This window comes from Pituophis catenifer, unplaced genomic scaffold (genome assembly GCF_029215685.1).
Source record: "Pituophis catenifer annectens isolate HBS135680 unplaced genomic scaffold, rPitCat1.0.hap2 SCAF_15, whole genome shotgun sequence".
NCBI classification, from domain to species: Eukaryota; Metazoa; Chordata; class Lepidosauria; order Squamata; family Colubridae; genus Pituophis; species Pituophis catenifer.
Window position 1 is genome coordinate 944,004 of NW_027256895.1, and position 12,885 is coordinate 956,888.

At 50.3% G+C, this 12,885-nt stretch overlaps 2 protein-coding genes across 2 annotated transcripts in view; one reads left to right on the forward strand and one right to left on the reverse strand.

Moving 5' to 3' along the window:
* Positions 1 to 5,292, forward strand: part of EPHB4 (EPH receptor B4) — a 39,384-nt gene extending 34,092 nt beyond the window's left edge. The window contains exons 14-16 of the mRNA XM_070954640.1: positions 1,349 to 1,542; positions 3,724 to 3,879; positions 3,975 to 5,292. Of these exons, the coding sequence (XP_070810741.1) occupies positions 1,349 to 1,542; positions 3,724 to 3,879; positions 3,975 to 4,098 (474 nt within the window). The 3' untranslated portion in view covers positions 4,099 to 5,292. The remainder of the gene's footprint in view (positions 1 to 1,348; positions 1,543 to 3,723; positions 3,880 to 3,974) is intronic.
* A 4,894-nt stretch (positions 5,293 to 10,186) lies between these two features.
* Positions 10,187 to 10,620, reverse strand: LOC139324774 (C-type natriuretic peptide-like). Its single transcript, XM_070954519.1, has 2 exons — positions 10,546 to 10,620; positions 10,187 to 10,450 (listed from the first exon to the last, which is right to left on the reverse strand). Exons 1-2 carry the CDS (start codon positions 10,618 to 10,620, stop codon positions 10,187 to 10,189), a joined length of 339 nt encoding a protein of 112 aa, XP_070810620.1.
* Positions 10,621 to 12,885: the final 2,265 nt, after the last annotated feature.

The following is a 12,885-nucleotide window of genomic DNA, read 5'->3' on the forward strand; positions in this document are numbered from 1 at the left end:
GGGGAGGGGTCTGGGGGTCCCCAAACGCCCCCCATCCAGCTTCTCCCCTTCCCCGTTAGTTGGAGAGAAGCAACCTAGAAAGAAGGAGGAATTTCCCGACAGGGAGAACAATTAACCGGTGGAACCGCTTGCCACCAGAAATTGCATGTGCTCCATCAAACTGGAGGTTTTTAAGAAGAGATCAGACAACCAGTGATTCAGAATGGTGTGAGGGTCTCCTGCTTGAGCAGGGGGTTGGACTAGATGACCTCCAAGGTCCCGTCCGATTCTTGTCATTCTATTCTCTCTCCTAGCTTTGCTTCAGCTGATCTGGGGGGGGGGGATTGGTGGCACCTCTGACCTTCATGGCCCAATCCAGACCCTTCGCTGAGCTTTTGACCCACCTTTTTTCGGAGCCGAGTTCCGACTCCTGTCCCTTTTGCGCATCCGGCCGCTTGGTTCACACAACCTACTCTTAACGTGGACTTGGGTGTTTCCCTGACCCATAGAATTCCTTGTGTCCGGTGTGGGTGTGTAACTTGGAGAGCACCAGCGCCAATCCCTGAAAAGCTGCCCGTCTTCTGGGCAATTTCTTCCCCTTCCCAATCGCTGGGTGGTCTCCCATCCCATAACTAATCGGCTCTGACTCTCCTTGGGGTTTTGCTGGGATCGGCCAGGGTCGTCTGGATGCTTCTTGCAGGTCGAGGAAGGAAATGCCTCAAGACACAACCACAGGCCCTCTTCGGTCTGTGTCTCATTTGCACGCTCGGTGTGCCCAGTTTGTGGGTCCCGTGTTTTCGTTGTTGTGGTTTGTTTTATTCCGGCGTCTGAAAAAGGAGGATCATTTTTTCCCTGCATTCGTTTCCCACCTGCTCCATACAGATAGTCCTTGACTTACAACAAATTATTTTAAAGTCCGTTCAAAGTTAAAATGACGCTGAAAAAGTGACTTACAACCATTTTTCACACTTACGACCGTTGCAGCATCCCCATGACCAAAATTCGGACGCTTGGCAACCGACTCGTATTTATGACGGTTGCAGCGTCCCGGGGAGGGGGGGTTAATCACGTGATCCCCTTTTACGACCGTCTGACAAGCGAAGTCCATGGGGAAGCTGGGTTCACTTAACAACTGCAGTGACTCCCTTAACAGCTGTAGTCGTAAAACGGGGCAAAAGTCCCTTCACCACTGTCTTGCTTAGCAACGGAAATTTTGCGCTCAATTGTGAGGTCGTAAATCAAGGACCAGCTGTATCTTCCACTCTGATTTGTGATTTTCCCACGGGCCGCAATCCCACCGTTGATGGAGGACGCCCCTTTCCCTGCCCGCCTCCCTCCTCACCCCCAGCGCTTCGCTCTCCTTCCCCAGGTGATCAACGCCATCGAGCAGGATTACCGCCTGCCGCCCCCCACCGACTGCCCCACCTCCCTGCACCAGCTGATGTTGGACTGCTGGCAGAGGGATCGCAACGCCCGGCCTCGTTTCGCCCAGATCGTCAACTCTCTCGATAAACTGATCCGGAACCCCGCCAGCCTCAAAATCGTCTCGCGGGGAAACGGGGGGTAAGTGGGACACACACACACCAAAGCTTGGCACCTGGACTGTGCACGCAGGAACCTCTCCGGGCACTTTTAGAGGTGGGCAGAGGGGTGCCCTCGCTGTGCCCGTCACCTTGGTGGCTTTGGAAAATGGGGTCTGTTTCATATAAACACAGGGAAAAACGGAGAGGACCAACGGGCAGCTTAAACACAAGCGTGTCCAACCTTGGCCACGTTAAGATTTGTGGACTTCAAGTTCCAGAATTCCTCAGTAGGAGTTGAAGCCCACAAGTCTTAACGTGGCCAAGTTTGGAGACCCCTGATGCATATCGCATTTTCCGATAAGGTAACTTTCTTAATAGATAGTGGGAATGCGGTCGACGTAATATATCTTGAAGTCAGCAAAGTGAAAAAAAGATTCGGCTGGGGAATTCTGGGAGTTGAAGTCCACATGTCTTAAAGTTGCCACATTTGGAGACCCCCTGATGTACAGAACCTAGCAGACCCCTGGGAACTGGCATCCTTTGCAATTGTTTTTCCTAGATTTTTTTTTTTTATTATTAGTAAGTTTACAGCAGAGGTGTCCAGCCTTGGCCACTTTAAGACTTACGGACTTCAACTCCCAGAATTCCCCAGCCGGCAAGGGTTTACCAGAATTCAGCCTGGATAGGACAAGAACGAATGTGGGTAGATTACTTTATCCCATTTTTTAAAAAATATTTTTTTATTTTTTCAAACATAAACATAAAATATCTCTTTCAAGAACGAAGTCTCGATCCAGTCATAGATAGGTACAATCCCTTACATTTCTTTAACCGGCTCCATTCACAATTTCCCATTACATCTTTTAAAATTAAAAATCAAAACATAAAATTTTTTAATATAAATTCTAGCATCTTAATCTAAACTATTCTATTATATCATCACAAATTTAATTTCCAAATGAATTTAACTCATTTTAATCTTTTAACCTCAATATCAAAACATTAATCTTAAAAAAATATTCTAACCTCTTAATCTAATCATTTACCTTACAATTTTATCACCACAAATCTTATTTTCAAATTAAATACAACTCTATTTTTATTGGCCGGGTTGGCTTAGAACAAATTTTTAAATTCTTTTAATTAGTTTGTGATTCTTAACTTCGGGCCAAATTTATATATATTTTTAAATGTTTTAATATTTGTATTCTATGTTTTTTATCTTGGCTGTACACCGCCCTGAGTCCTCAGGGAGAAGGGCGGTATATAAATTGGAAATTAAATTAAATAGAACAAAATTCTATCCATATTTCTTAATCTCTAGGCCCATTTCATCAAATCTTTAAATCTTAGACTTTATCACTTTAACTTTGATTTTCTCACACTTATCACCTATTACACATTTCATTTTTCACAGATTTATCCCAAAATCCATATCCTCCTCCATATCTCCTACTATTATTTTACTGATTTCCAGCATATTTTATTTTAGCTGATTTTCAGCATATTCTCCTCCATACCGCCAACTATTGTTTGGCTGATTTCCAGCATATTATTATTTTGGCTGATTTCCAGCATATTATTATTTTGGCTGATTTTCAGCATATTCTCCTCCATACCGCCAACTATTGTTTGGCTGATTTCCAGCATATTATTATTTTGGCTGATTTCCAGCATATTCTCCTCCATACCGCCAACTATTATTTGGCTGATTTCCAGCATCTTTTATTTTGGCTGATTTCCAGCATCTTTTGTTTTGGCTGATTTCCAGCATATCCCATTTTTTGATAGGGTAACTTTCTTAATAGACGGTGGGAATGCGGTCGACGTAATATACCTTGACTTCAGCAAAGTGGAGAAAAAAAGAGCTGGCTGGGGAATTCTGGGAGTTGAAGTCCACAAGTCTTAAAGTGGCCAAGTTGGATATCCTTGCTTAAAATCTTTATATTCTCCATGAATGACGTAGGGATTTAGAATTGGCACATTTTCCTTCTAATTGTTGAGCAGCTACCTAGAAATAGAATTGTGTGAATCACAAAGTCTGGGGGGGGAGGCTTACAGGCTTTTGGGGGGGGCACCCAAGCATCCAGATGTTTTGGGTACCCATTACAGAGTTCCCACACAGGACTTGCCTCTGGGCTGCGGGTTCCCCCTATGGGAGAGCCCCCCCTCTCCTCATGAGCCTGACTCGTTGCTGGTTCTGCCCCCCCGCCCCTTCCAGGCCCTCCCACCCTTTGCTGGACCAGCGGCTGCCCCACTACTCGTCCTTCGGGTCGGTCAGCGACTGGCTACGTGCCATCAAGATGGGCCGCTACGAAGACAGCTTTGCCAATGCCGGTTTCACCTCCTTCGAGCTGGTCAGCCAACTCTCCTCCGAGTGAGTGGACGGGGGGTCCGGAGGGGCGGAAGGGCAAGGGCAGGCAGAGGATCCCTCTCACCCCCTCCCTCCCCTTCCTCGATTTCCCTCCGCAGAGACCTGCTCAGAATCGGAGTGACCTTGGCCGGACATCAGAAGAAGATCCTGTCCAGCGTCCAGAACATGCATGTCCAGGGCAAGGCCAGCACCTCCACAGCGGTCAAAACAGGACAGTTCTGACCGGTACTTGGCCGGAGAAGCACAGATTTGGCCGTCTCTGACTTTTGACCTCTTTTTGGGGAGGGGGCAGCCAGGAACTGGCCTGGGGGAGATGCCTCCTCTTGACTTGCCCCATCAGCCCCCCCCCAGTCTCTCCTGCTCTTCTCGCTTCCCCTCCCCCCATATATTCACTCCTTCCTCACTTTTGGGGAGGATGTCCAAGGAGACTGAAGTTCCAGACTGACCCATGGACCCTCTCGGACAGTCGTGTTCTGTGCCAGCTTCGTGGCAGGGAAATTGGGGAGACATACACCCCCCGGGACGGAGGCCACGAAGGCCGGCTGGTGGGGGGGGCTACGAACTGGGGCCCTCCCTTGACCAAGCTCCGAGGAATATCATGCCAAAGAAGACCAGCTCTTCCCAGCCAGTGGCCCCCCTCCCAGCTGTGGGGAGCAGTTTCTGGGGGGGCCTTCGGAAGTGGGGAGGGAATGAAGCCCCCTCTGCGGGCGTTTGGGGCCTGCTGGAAGATACAGGTGGGCAAACTCACCCAGCCTCAAAGGGAGATCAGGCGCCCCTTTGCTTTCTGCCGACTTCAAGCAACGGGGAGACGAGACTTGAACCCAGTACCTCTTCTGCATAAGGAGGAGATGCAGCTGGGTGGTCGGGGGGGGGCAGCCGGTGCCCCTCCCCCACTGTCTAGGGCCAGGAAGCCAAAGAATTGGGAACTCTGCTTAGGAGCGTGGGCTATGCAGACTCTGCCCCCACAGAAAAGGGGCTTCCGGAGACTTCCGCCAAGACAAAAGGGTACCCCAAATCGGCGTAAAAGGGTGGGCGGGGCAGCTGAAGTTGTGGGAAACCCAGGATGGGACTGGCAAGGCAGGCTCCGGCCTCCAAGACAATCAGGCAACGGTGCCACCATGGATGAGGCCGTGTGGGTGATGCCAACAGAGGAGGAGGAGGGGTGGGGGGGGCTCCCAATGGCCCCTGGAGACCCCTCTGGGGGTTTATCGCAGGGTGAAGGCCAAAGCCAGGCTGCTCCCCGGGATCTTGCGGCGTCACAGCCAAGCTGGCCTCGTTGGCACAGGCACCTACCAGCCATGCCAGGGGAGCGATGCGCTGGCATCCGAGCCGAGGTGCTGCTGCTTCTATAATGATTCTTTAGCCTTCATATTGAAGGTGCTCATATTGCTTTTTATTAAAACAAATGGTGTATCTTCTAAGCCAAAATTAAGGGGAGGGGCGGCCGAGGGGTGGGGGTGGGGGGCCGCTTGATGGCTGGCAGGGGAGTTGGAGGGGGCTGAGTCCCAGAGTGCCCCCCCCCGCCAAACACATAGACATGCACGACTGCTAATGCACGGCAGATATTCTTACCTGGAATTGCAAAAGTTTGAAATGTCCAATATCTAGGTGGGATTTTTTTGGAGGAATGAGGGAGGCTCTGGTTGCAATGTCAGGAGCCCCAGGACACCTGTGGGGGTGCAGGGGTCCCCGAAATGCAAGAATGGAACTGCAATGGCACAACTGAGGCCCCCCCCTTTCCCGTCTGTCATTGACTGTCCTATCAAGGGGGGGGGGGCAAAGCAGAGATAAACAGGCTGACAGGTAGGGGTAGGAAGCTGCTCCCCCCAGGGAAAAGTGCTAATTTAATTCTTTTTTTTTTAATTATCCTCTTTTTTTTTGTTTGTTTAATAAACAGAATCTTTTTTTTAAAAAAAATAGAAAGAGTATTAAACTTGGTTTGCACAGGGAGACTGAGCTGAATGTTAAAAGTCGTGGGCATATTCACGAAATGGCTGCCCCCCCCCTTTCAGGGTGTATCTTGACGTCCATTTTAGACACCTGGGGGTGCCAGACGATATTCCAGGGGGTGTGAAAACTTGGGAAACTTTAAGAAGTTTCAAAATGATAGTGTGTATGTCAAATGATCATTTATTTTTTTAAAGGGGTGCAAGAATATATCGGAAGCATTCTAGGGGTGCAGGGTATAAAAAAGGTTGGGGACCCCCTGGTTTAGACCGTTGGTGCCATCCTCTTCCCCTCCTCATCCCACCAGCCTCTAGTATCTACCTACGAAACAAGAGAAGCAGAAACTGCTCCCCACAGCTGGGCGGGGGGCAGCATTAAACAGATAATTTGAAGTTAGAAAAACATGGATTACGAACGTCTCTCTTGGGTCTAGGCAAGCTGGGAAGGATGGGTGTTGTAGTCGTCCAACCTCCAGACTGAGCAAGGCTGACCTGGCTAAGAGAAACCCCACATTTCCACCAAGAGTCGTGGTGGCCCAGTGGTTAGAGTGCAATATTGCAGGCTCCTTCTGCTGACTACCGGGCTGCCTGCAATTTGGCAGCTCGAATCTCACCGGGCTCACGGTTAACTCAGCCTTCCGTCCTTCCGAGGTGGGTAAAATGAGGACCCAGATTGTTGGGGGCAACAGGCTGACTCTGTAAACTGCTTAGAGAGGGCTGGAAAAGTACCATGAAGTGGTATATAAGTCTAAGGGCTATTGCTATTTCAAGGAGCCTGGTGGCTTGGCAGACTAATAGCCTGTTATTATCATTCAGCTGCCTGCAATTACTGCAGGTTCGAATCTCGCCAAGGCTCAAGGTTGACTCAGCCTTCCATCCTTTCTAAGGTAGGTTAAATGAGGACCCAGTTTGTGGGGACAATAAGCTGACTTTGTATAAATATACAAAAGGATGAAGGCTATTGCTTAACGCATTGTAAGCCGCCCTGAGTCTCCGGAGAAGGGCGGCATATATAAATCAATTTTTTTTTTTTTTTAAAAAAGGAGGGTGGGGGGAGATTCTGGAATAGGGGAAGTCCTCGACTTACAACCATTAGCTTAGTGATCCATTCGAAGCAATGACTGACTTGAAAGACTCCCCACCCCCCCTAAAGTCTTCTTACCCAGCCGACCCTAAGCCTAGCCAGCTGGGGGATTATGGGAGTTGAAGTCCACCCATCTTAAAAGTGTCCAAGGTTGAAAAATACTTTTCAGAAATGGGGAAAAAAAAGGCATGAAAATTTGCAGGGAAGTGCGACACCTTGTGGCCCAACTGTGGTATTTACGAATGCATTTGCTCAGAATCAGAATAGAGCTGGTTAATTTTGTCTCTCCTTTCTCACCATTCTCTCTTCTGTTTCCCCTCCATCACAATATACATAAAATGCCTCTTTTCTCTTAGTATAGAAATAGGAATAGCCTATACCTATACCATTTCAAATGGGTAACTGTCCAGTCTCTTCTTAAAAACACTTCCAGTGATGAAGCACACACAACTTCTGGTGGCAAGCTGTTCCACTGGTTAATTGTTCTCACTGCTAGGAATTTTTTCTTAAATTCCAGCTTGCTTCTCTCCTTGATTAGTTTCCATCGTTTCTTGGCCTGCTCTCCGGTGCTTTAGATAATAAATTGACACCCCCCCCCTTCTTTGTGGTAGCCCCTCAAATACTGGAATATTATGTCCCCTCCCCCTAGTCCTTCTTTTCTCTAGACTGGCCAAACCCAAATCCTGCAGCCGGTTCTTCGTATTTTTTAGTTTCCAGGCCTTAGTTGCTCTTCTTTGCACTTTTTCCAAAATCTCCAACATTTTTTGGTAACGTGGGGACCAAAACTGGATGCAGCATTTCAGTTGTAGCCTTGCTAAGGCTTTTAACTGGTCCCTGGGGGCTTTTTCTTAGAGGGGCAATCTTGAAATTAACCGAACGATGTCATATTCTTGTTATTATTCTGTTCAGATCAAGTCTGCCCTTCTAGACAGGAAAAGTCTCTGTACGTTGTCAGAGGCAATGCATCCTCTAGTTTCTCGAACAAGAAGCCCATCCCACCCCCAAAACCCCCAAATCTGTAGCGGGGGGGCGCCAGGTTGGTGAACAAAAGGCCAAAATACCCACCGTCAAAAAAGTTTGCTGGATTTAAGTTGCTAACCTTTGATTAGGCATTAAGTCAACAGCTCTGCTGATGCAGTGTCGCCTTCCAACCTAGTTTGTTTAACCGTGGCTTGTTGAACCAGCCACAGCTGGCTGGGCTCGCCCGTCCCACTAAGCCTTACATTATAGGTTGCAATGGCTGAGACCCCCACCCCACCGCACACACAAAAACATGCCAAGCTTTGTGCAACGGTGCGAACTGCTGAACGTAACCTTTGCAACCGGAAAGGAGAGAACCGGGGCAGAAAAAGCTTGTTTTTATTGAGTTAAAAATGAACAATTGTTCGGAGCTGGATAGGAACGCTGGATTTTAGCTCAGAGAGCGCGAATGGAAAGGGTGTGTGTGTGGGGGGGTCCTGGCAGGGGATCGGGGCCAGCAGCCCAGGGGAACCAGCCAGGCGAGGCATCCTTGCAAACCCAGGACAGGTTTTTGTCTCGATGAATTCATTCAGCCCCGGAGAGGCGTCGTCACCAGTTTGGGACCTACAAACAGGAACAGGGCAATCAGTGGCAATCTAGGTCCCGGCCCCACGGAATGATGCGAGGTTGCGCGTGGGTCTCTTGACGGCACTCGGGACCCCCCACGGCGGAACCAGCCTCTTAAATAAACACAGGATGGATAAATAAATAAATATGGATTGTTTTGTGAAAAAAAAAAACAGAACAATTTGGAAAGGGGGAAAAAGCTGGAGGGTGACATTTCTTGAAGGGTTTTGGATCACCGCGGCCAAATTTCCCTCCAGTATGCCTGCACTCTCTTGGGTCGCCCGCCGAGACCCCAGCCCCACCCCTGGTGGGTTCTGAGAGAGCCAATTGGGTCAGCTCTAGGATGGGATCCAGAAGCAGGACGTGAAGAAAATGTGGGGGAAAGTTGGCAGCAAATTTGTTTCCATCTTTCATCGGTTCGGGGTGGCTGCAGGGAAGGGTCCAGGAATCCAAGAGGTCAGCTCACACAATATTGGGAGGGGTCTCTGGGCTTGGGGGTTTCCTGGGAGACGTTTCATGACCCAACTAGGGAACGTCATCAGTGCTGGAAGGGAGCGGGATTTGGAGAGATGAAGAAGAAAGGGGAGAGGAGGAGGAGGAGGGGGACTGTGGGATCCCTGGTGCTTTCTGAGCTGGGTTGATTTCTTGCAGACGTTTCATGACCCATTTAGGGAACATTATCAGTGCTAAGAGGGAATGATGTTTACGGGGAAGAGGAGGAAGAAGACTGTGGGCTGCTTGGTTGTTTTCTTCGAAGTCTTCGGAGAGGGGCGGCATATAAATTAAATTAATTAAATTAAAATTAATTAAATTCTTGCTGACGTTTCGTAGGGAACATCATCAGTGCTAATCTTGATGATGTTCCCTAAATGGGTCATGAAACGTCTGCAAGAAAACCACCAAGTTCAGAGAGCACTAAAGACCCCACACTGTTTTTCCTCCTCCTCCTCCTCCTCTTCCCCCCTCCTCTCTGCAAACCCCCCCTCCCTTCTAGCACTGATGATGTTCCCTAGTTGGGTCATGAAACGTCTGCAAGAAACCCACCCCCTCCAAGCTCACAAAGCACCAAGGAGCCCTCATTTCAACCCTGAGCTACAAATGCTCTCTTCTACTGGCACAAAACTAATCCCACAGTCCTGTTTGCTGACTTCAGTTTTGACACACCTGTAATGCACACACACCAACGGTTGAGCCAATCACTCGGGCTCGTGTTCCAGAAGCCGCCAGGAGCCCAGCTCGATTCAAAGGCGGCTTTGCTTTAAAAGAACAAAAACGGGGCACGCTTTCTGGAGCTGGTCCTGGTGGGAAGGGGGCCTTGGCTTGAGCCCGCTCCTTGGAGAAGGGCAGGATTAGGGGGTTCTCCCCACATAAGAAGCCAGAAGAAGGATTGCACGAAAGACGCGCAGCTGGGCCGGTGTTCATTTTGGGGTCTCCCCCACCTGTGAGCGTCTGCCTTCTGTGCAGCTGGAGCATGAAGGACCCCCAGGAGGGGGAGTCTGGGGTCTGAAGAAGGGCAGCCCCTCGGATGTTGGCAGGGGGCATCGGATGGGCCTCCACTTTGGACCAGCCCAGCTCCTGCCTGTTCAGGGGTGCCCAGCAAAGCCTCAGCCCCCCCCACCCCATTCACAAAGACTGGCTCTGGGGGGGCCACAGTGCATAGCCGAGGGCCGCTCCCCCCCTGCCCGGCTTACTCTCAGCACCCGAGGCCGCTGAAGGTCCCGATCCGGTCCAGCTTGATGCCGAAGCAGCCCGGCTGAGCCCCCTTCTGGAAGCGTCCTCGGAGCCTCCGCGGCTGGGACTTTGCAAGCTCCTGGAGGAGGTGGAGCCAGGGGTGCCCGGGGGGCAGAGTTGGGGGCCTGGGAGGAAGGTGCCCACCTAAGGGTGAGGGCGAAGGGCCCCCCGCTTCATGGCCGGACAGCAGAATTGCAAGGTCCGGCCCAAGAATTTCCAGCAACAGCTGTTGAAAAAAAAAAGGAAGACGTTGGGGCAGTGATGAAGTGACCATCATCCACAGCCCCCTTGCCTGCCCCCCCATGAACCCCTGTGTCTTACCTGGGGAGAGCGGATGGGGCTCTGGGAAGCTGGCAGGAGGAGGCAGAGGAAGAGGAGGAGAGGCCGGGGTTCCATTGCGTCTTGGGGTATCCAGCAGATAGACTGCCTTGGTCCAGGAAGGATGAAGGGACCGGGGGTTTTTTTTTGCCTCTGGCTTCCCTGGGCCTCTGGCTGGAGCTTTATAGGGGTGCTCGACCCCCCATCTCCCCTGGCAACAGTGTGCTGGGAAGGGCAGGGGCTGGGAAGGGGGTCCATGAATCAGGCAGGGAATGAATTATGGGGAAAGGGGGACAAAGAAAGAGGAAGGGGGGAGGAACTGGCAGGAAAGAAAAGAAAAAAGAGAAAAGAGAAAGGAAAGAAGGAAGGAATGAAGGAAAGAAAGGAAGGGGAAGGAAGGAAGGAAGGACAAGAAAGAGGAAAGGAGAGGAAGGAAGGAAGGAAATGAATGGAAGGAGGAACAAGAAAGATGAGACGAAAGAAGGAAGGAAGGAAGGAAGGACAAGGAAGGAGAGGAAAGAAGGAAGGACAAGAAAAAGGAGAGGAAGGAAGGAAGGAAGGAAAAGAAAGGAGGGGAAGGAATAAAGGAAATGAATGGAAGGAGGAACAAGAAAGAGGAGAGGAGGGGAAGGAAGGAAGGAAAGAAGGAAGAACAAGGAAGGAGAGGAAGGAAGGAAGGACAAGAAAAAGGAGAGGAAGGAAGGAAAAGAAAGAGGAAGGAATGAAGGAAATGAATGGAAGGAGGAACAAGAAAGAGGAGAGGAGGGGAAGGAAGGAAGGAAGGACAAGGAGAGAAAAGAAGGAAGGACAAGAAAAAGAGGAGGGGAAGGAAGGTGTAGAAAGGGGAGGAAGAGGGAGGCAGGGACCATGGGATGCTGCAACCATCATGGCCAAATTTTGATCACATGACCATGGGGATGCAGCAGCGGTCGTAAGTGTGAAAAACGGTCATAAGTTCCTTTTTTCAGTGCGATTACAAGGCTGGAAGGCAGGAAGGGGGGCTGGAGGAGAACGCTGAGGGGGGGGGCTGGCAGTGGGGAAAATGCCCCCCTTGTCAACAAGAGACCAGGCTGTCTCTGCAAGGGGCCTCCCAACCCCTCCCCTCTCAACTAAAGACCCCCCCCATCATGGACCTTTGCAGGGTCCCCAAGGGGGGAGGGAGCAAAGGGGGGGTTCTCTAGAGAAAGGGGGGGTCACAGGGCACATTCCTGGCACGGGATGAGGGATTCCTTGGCCAACGGAGGCATTCATCCTGCCCGGCTTTGACGTCATCACCAGCCTGGACTTCAATGGGAACTCGGGGGGGGCGTTTCTCCCCCCACCCCTCAACTCCAAAGCCAGGAGTCTGTGGGACGACAAGCCCCTTCTGTCTGTTGGGCCAGGAAACAAAGAGCCAGGAGCCCAGAAGCGGAGAAATTCAGAAAGCAAACTCGGCCAAGAGATCTCCTGGGCTTTGAGGAGGAGGAGAATTTGGAAGCCCTGCAAGAAATGAAGGAGGGGGGCCAGATGCTGGCTTATTGCTCTTCAGAAAGACAGAGCAGGGATTGGCTTAGCCCACCAATCCTGGGTTGCATGAAGAGAGGCAGAGAATCAAAGTCAGGCGAAGGGTTAGCACCGCTTTGTAAATCCTTAGTAAGGCCACACCTGGAATATTACTGCATCCACTTTTGGTCCCCACCTTACAAAAAAGAGGTTGAGACTTTTGGAAAAAAGTGCAGAGAAGAGCAACTGGAGACTAAAACATACAAAGAACGGTTGCAGGAACTGGATAGGTCTACTTTTAATGAGAAGAAGGACTGGGGGGGACGTGATAGGAGTATTCCAATATCTGAGGGGCTGCCCCAAAGGAGGGGGGGGTTTCCACCTAGTCTCCAAAGCCCCTGAAGGCAGGACAAGAAGCAACGGATGGAAACTGATCAAGGAGAGAAGCAACCTGGAATTGAAGGAGAAACTCCCTGGCAGTGAGAACAATTAACCAGCGGAACTGCCTGCCACCAGAAGTTGTGGGTGTTTGTTTCATCCCTGGAGGTTACTAAGAAGAGATGGGACAGCCACGTGTCCTGAATGGCATAGCATTTTTTGTTTGAGGAGGAGGGTTGGACTAGAAGACCTCCAAGATCCCTTCCAGGTCTATTTTGATCGGTTTATGAATTTAAGAGCAAGTCACTCTCAACTCCCTGTTTTTTTTGGCAAGCTTGTTCAGGGCTGCTTTGCCATTTCCTCCTCCTTAGGGATGAGAGAAAGTGATTGGCCCAAGGTTGCCCATCTGGCTTTGTGTCTAAGGCGGGACTGGAACTCACAGCCGGCGTGACGACGACACCAAACTGGCTTTTAAGAGCAAGG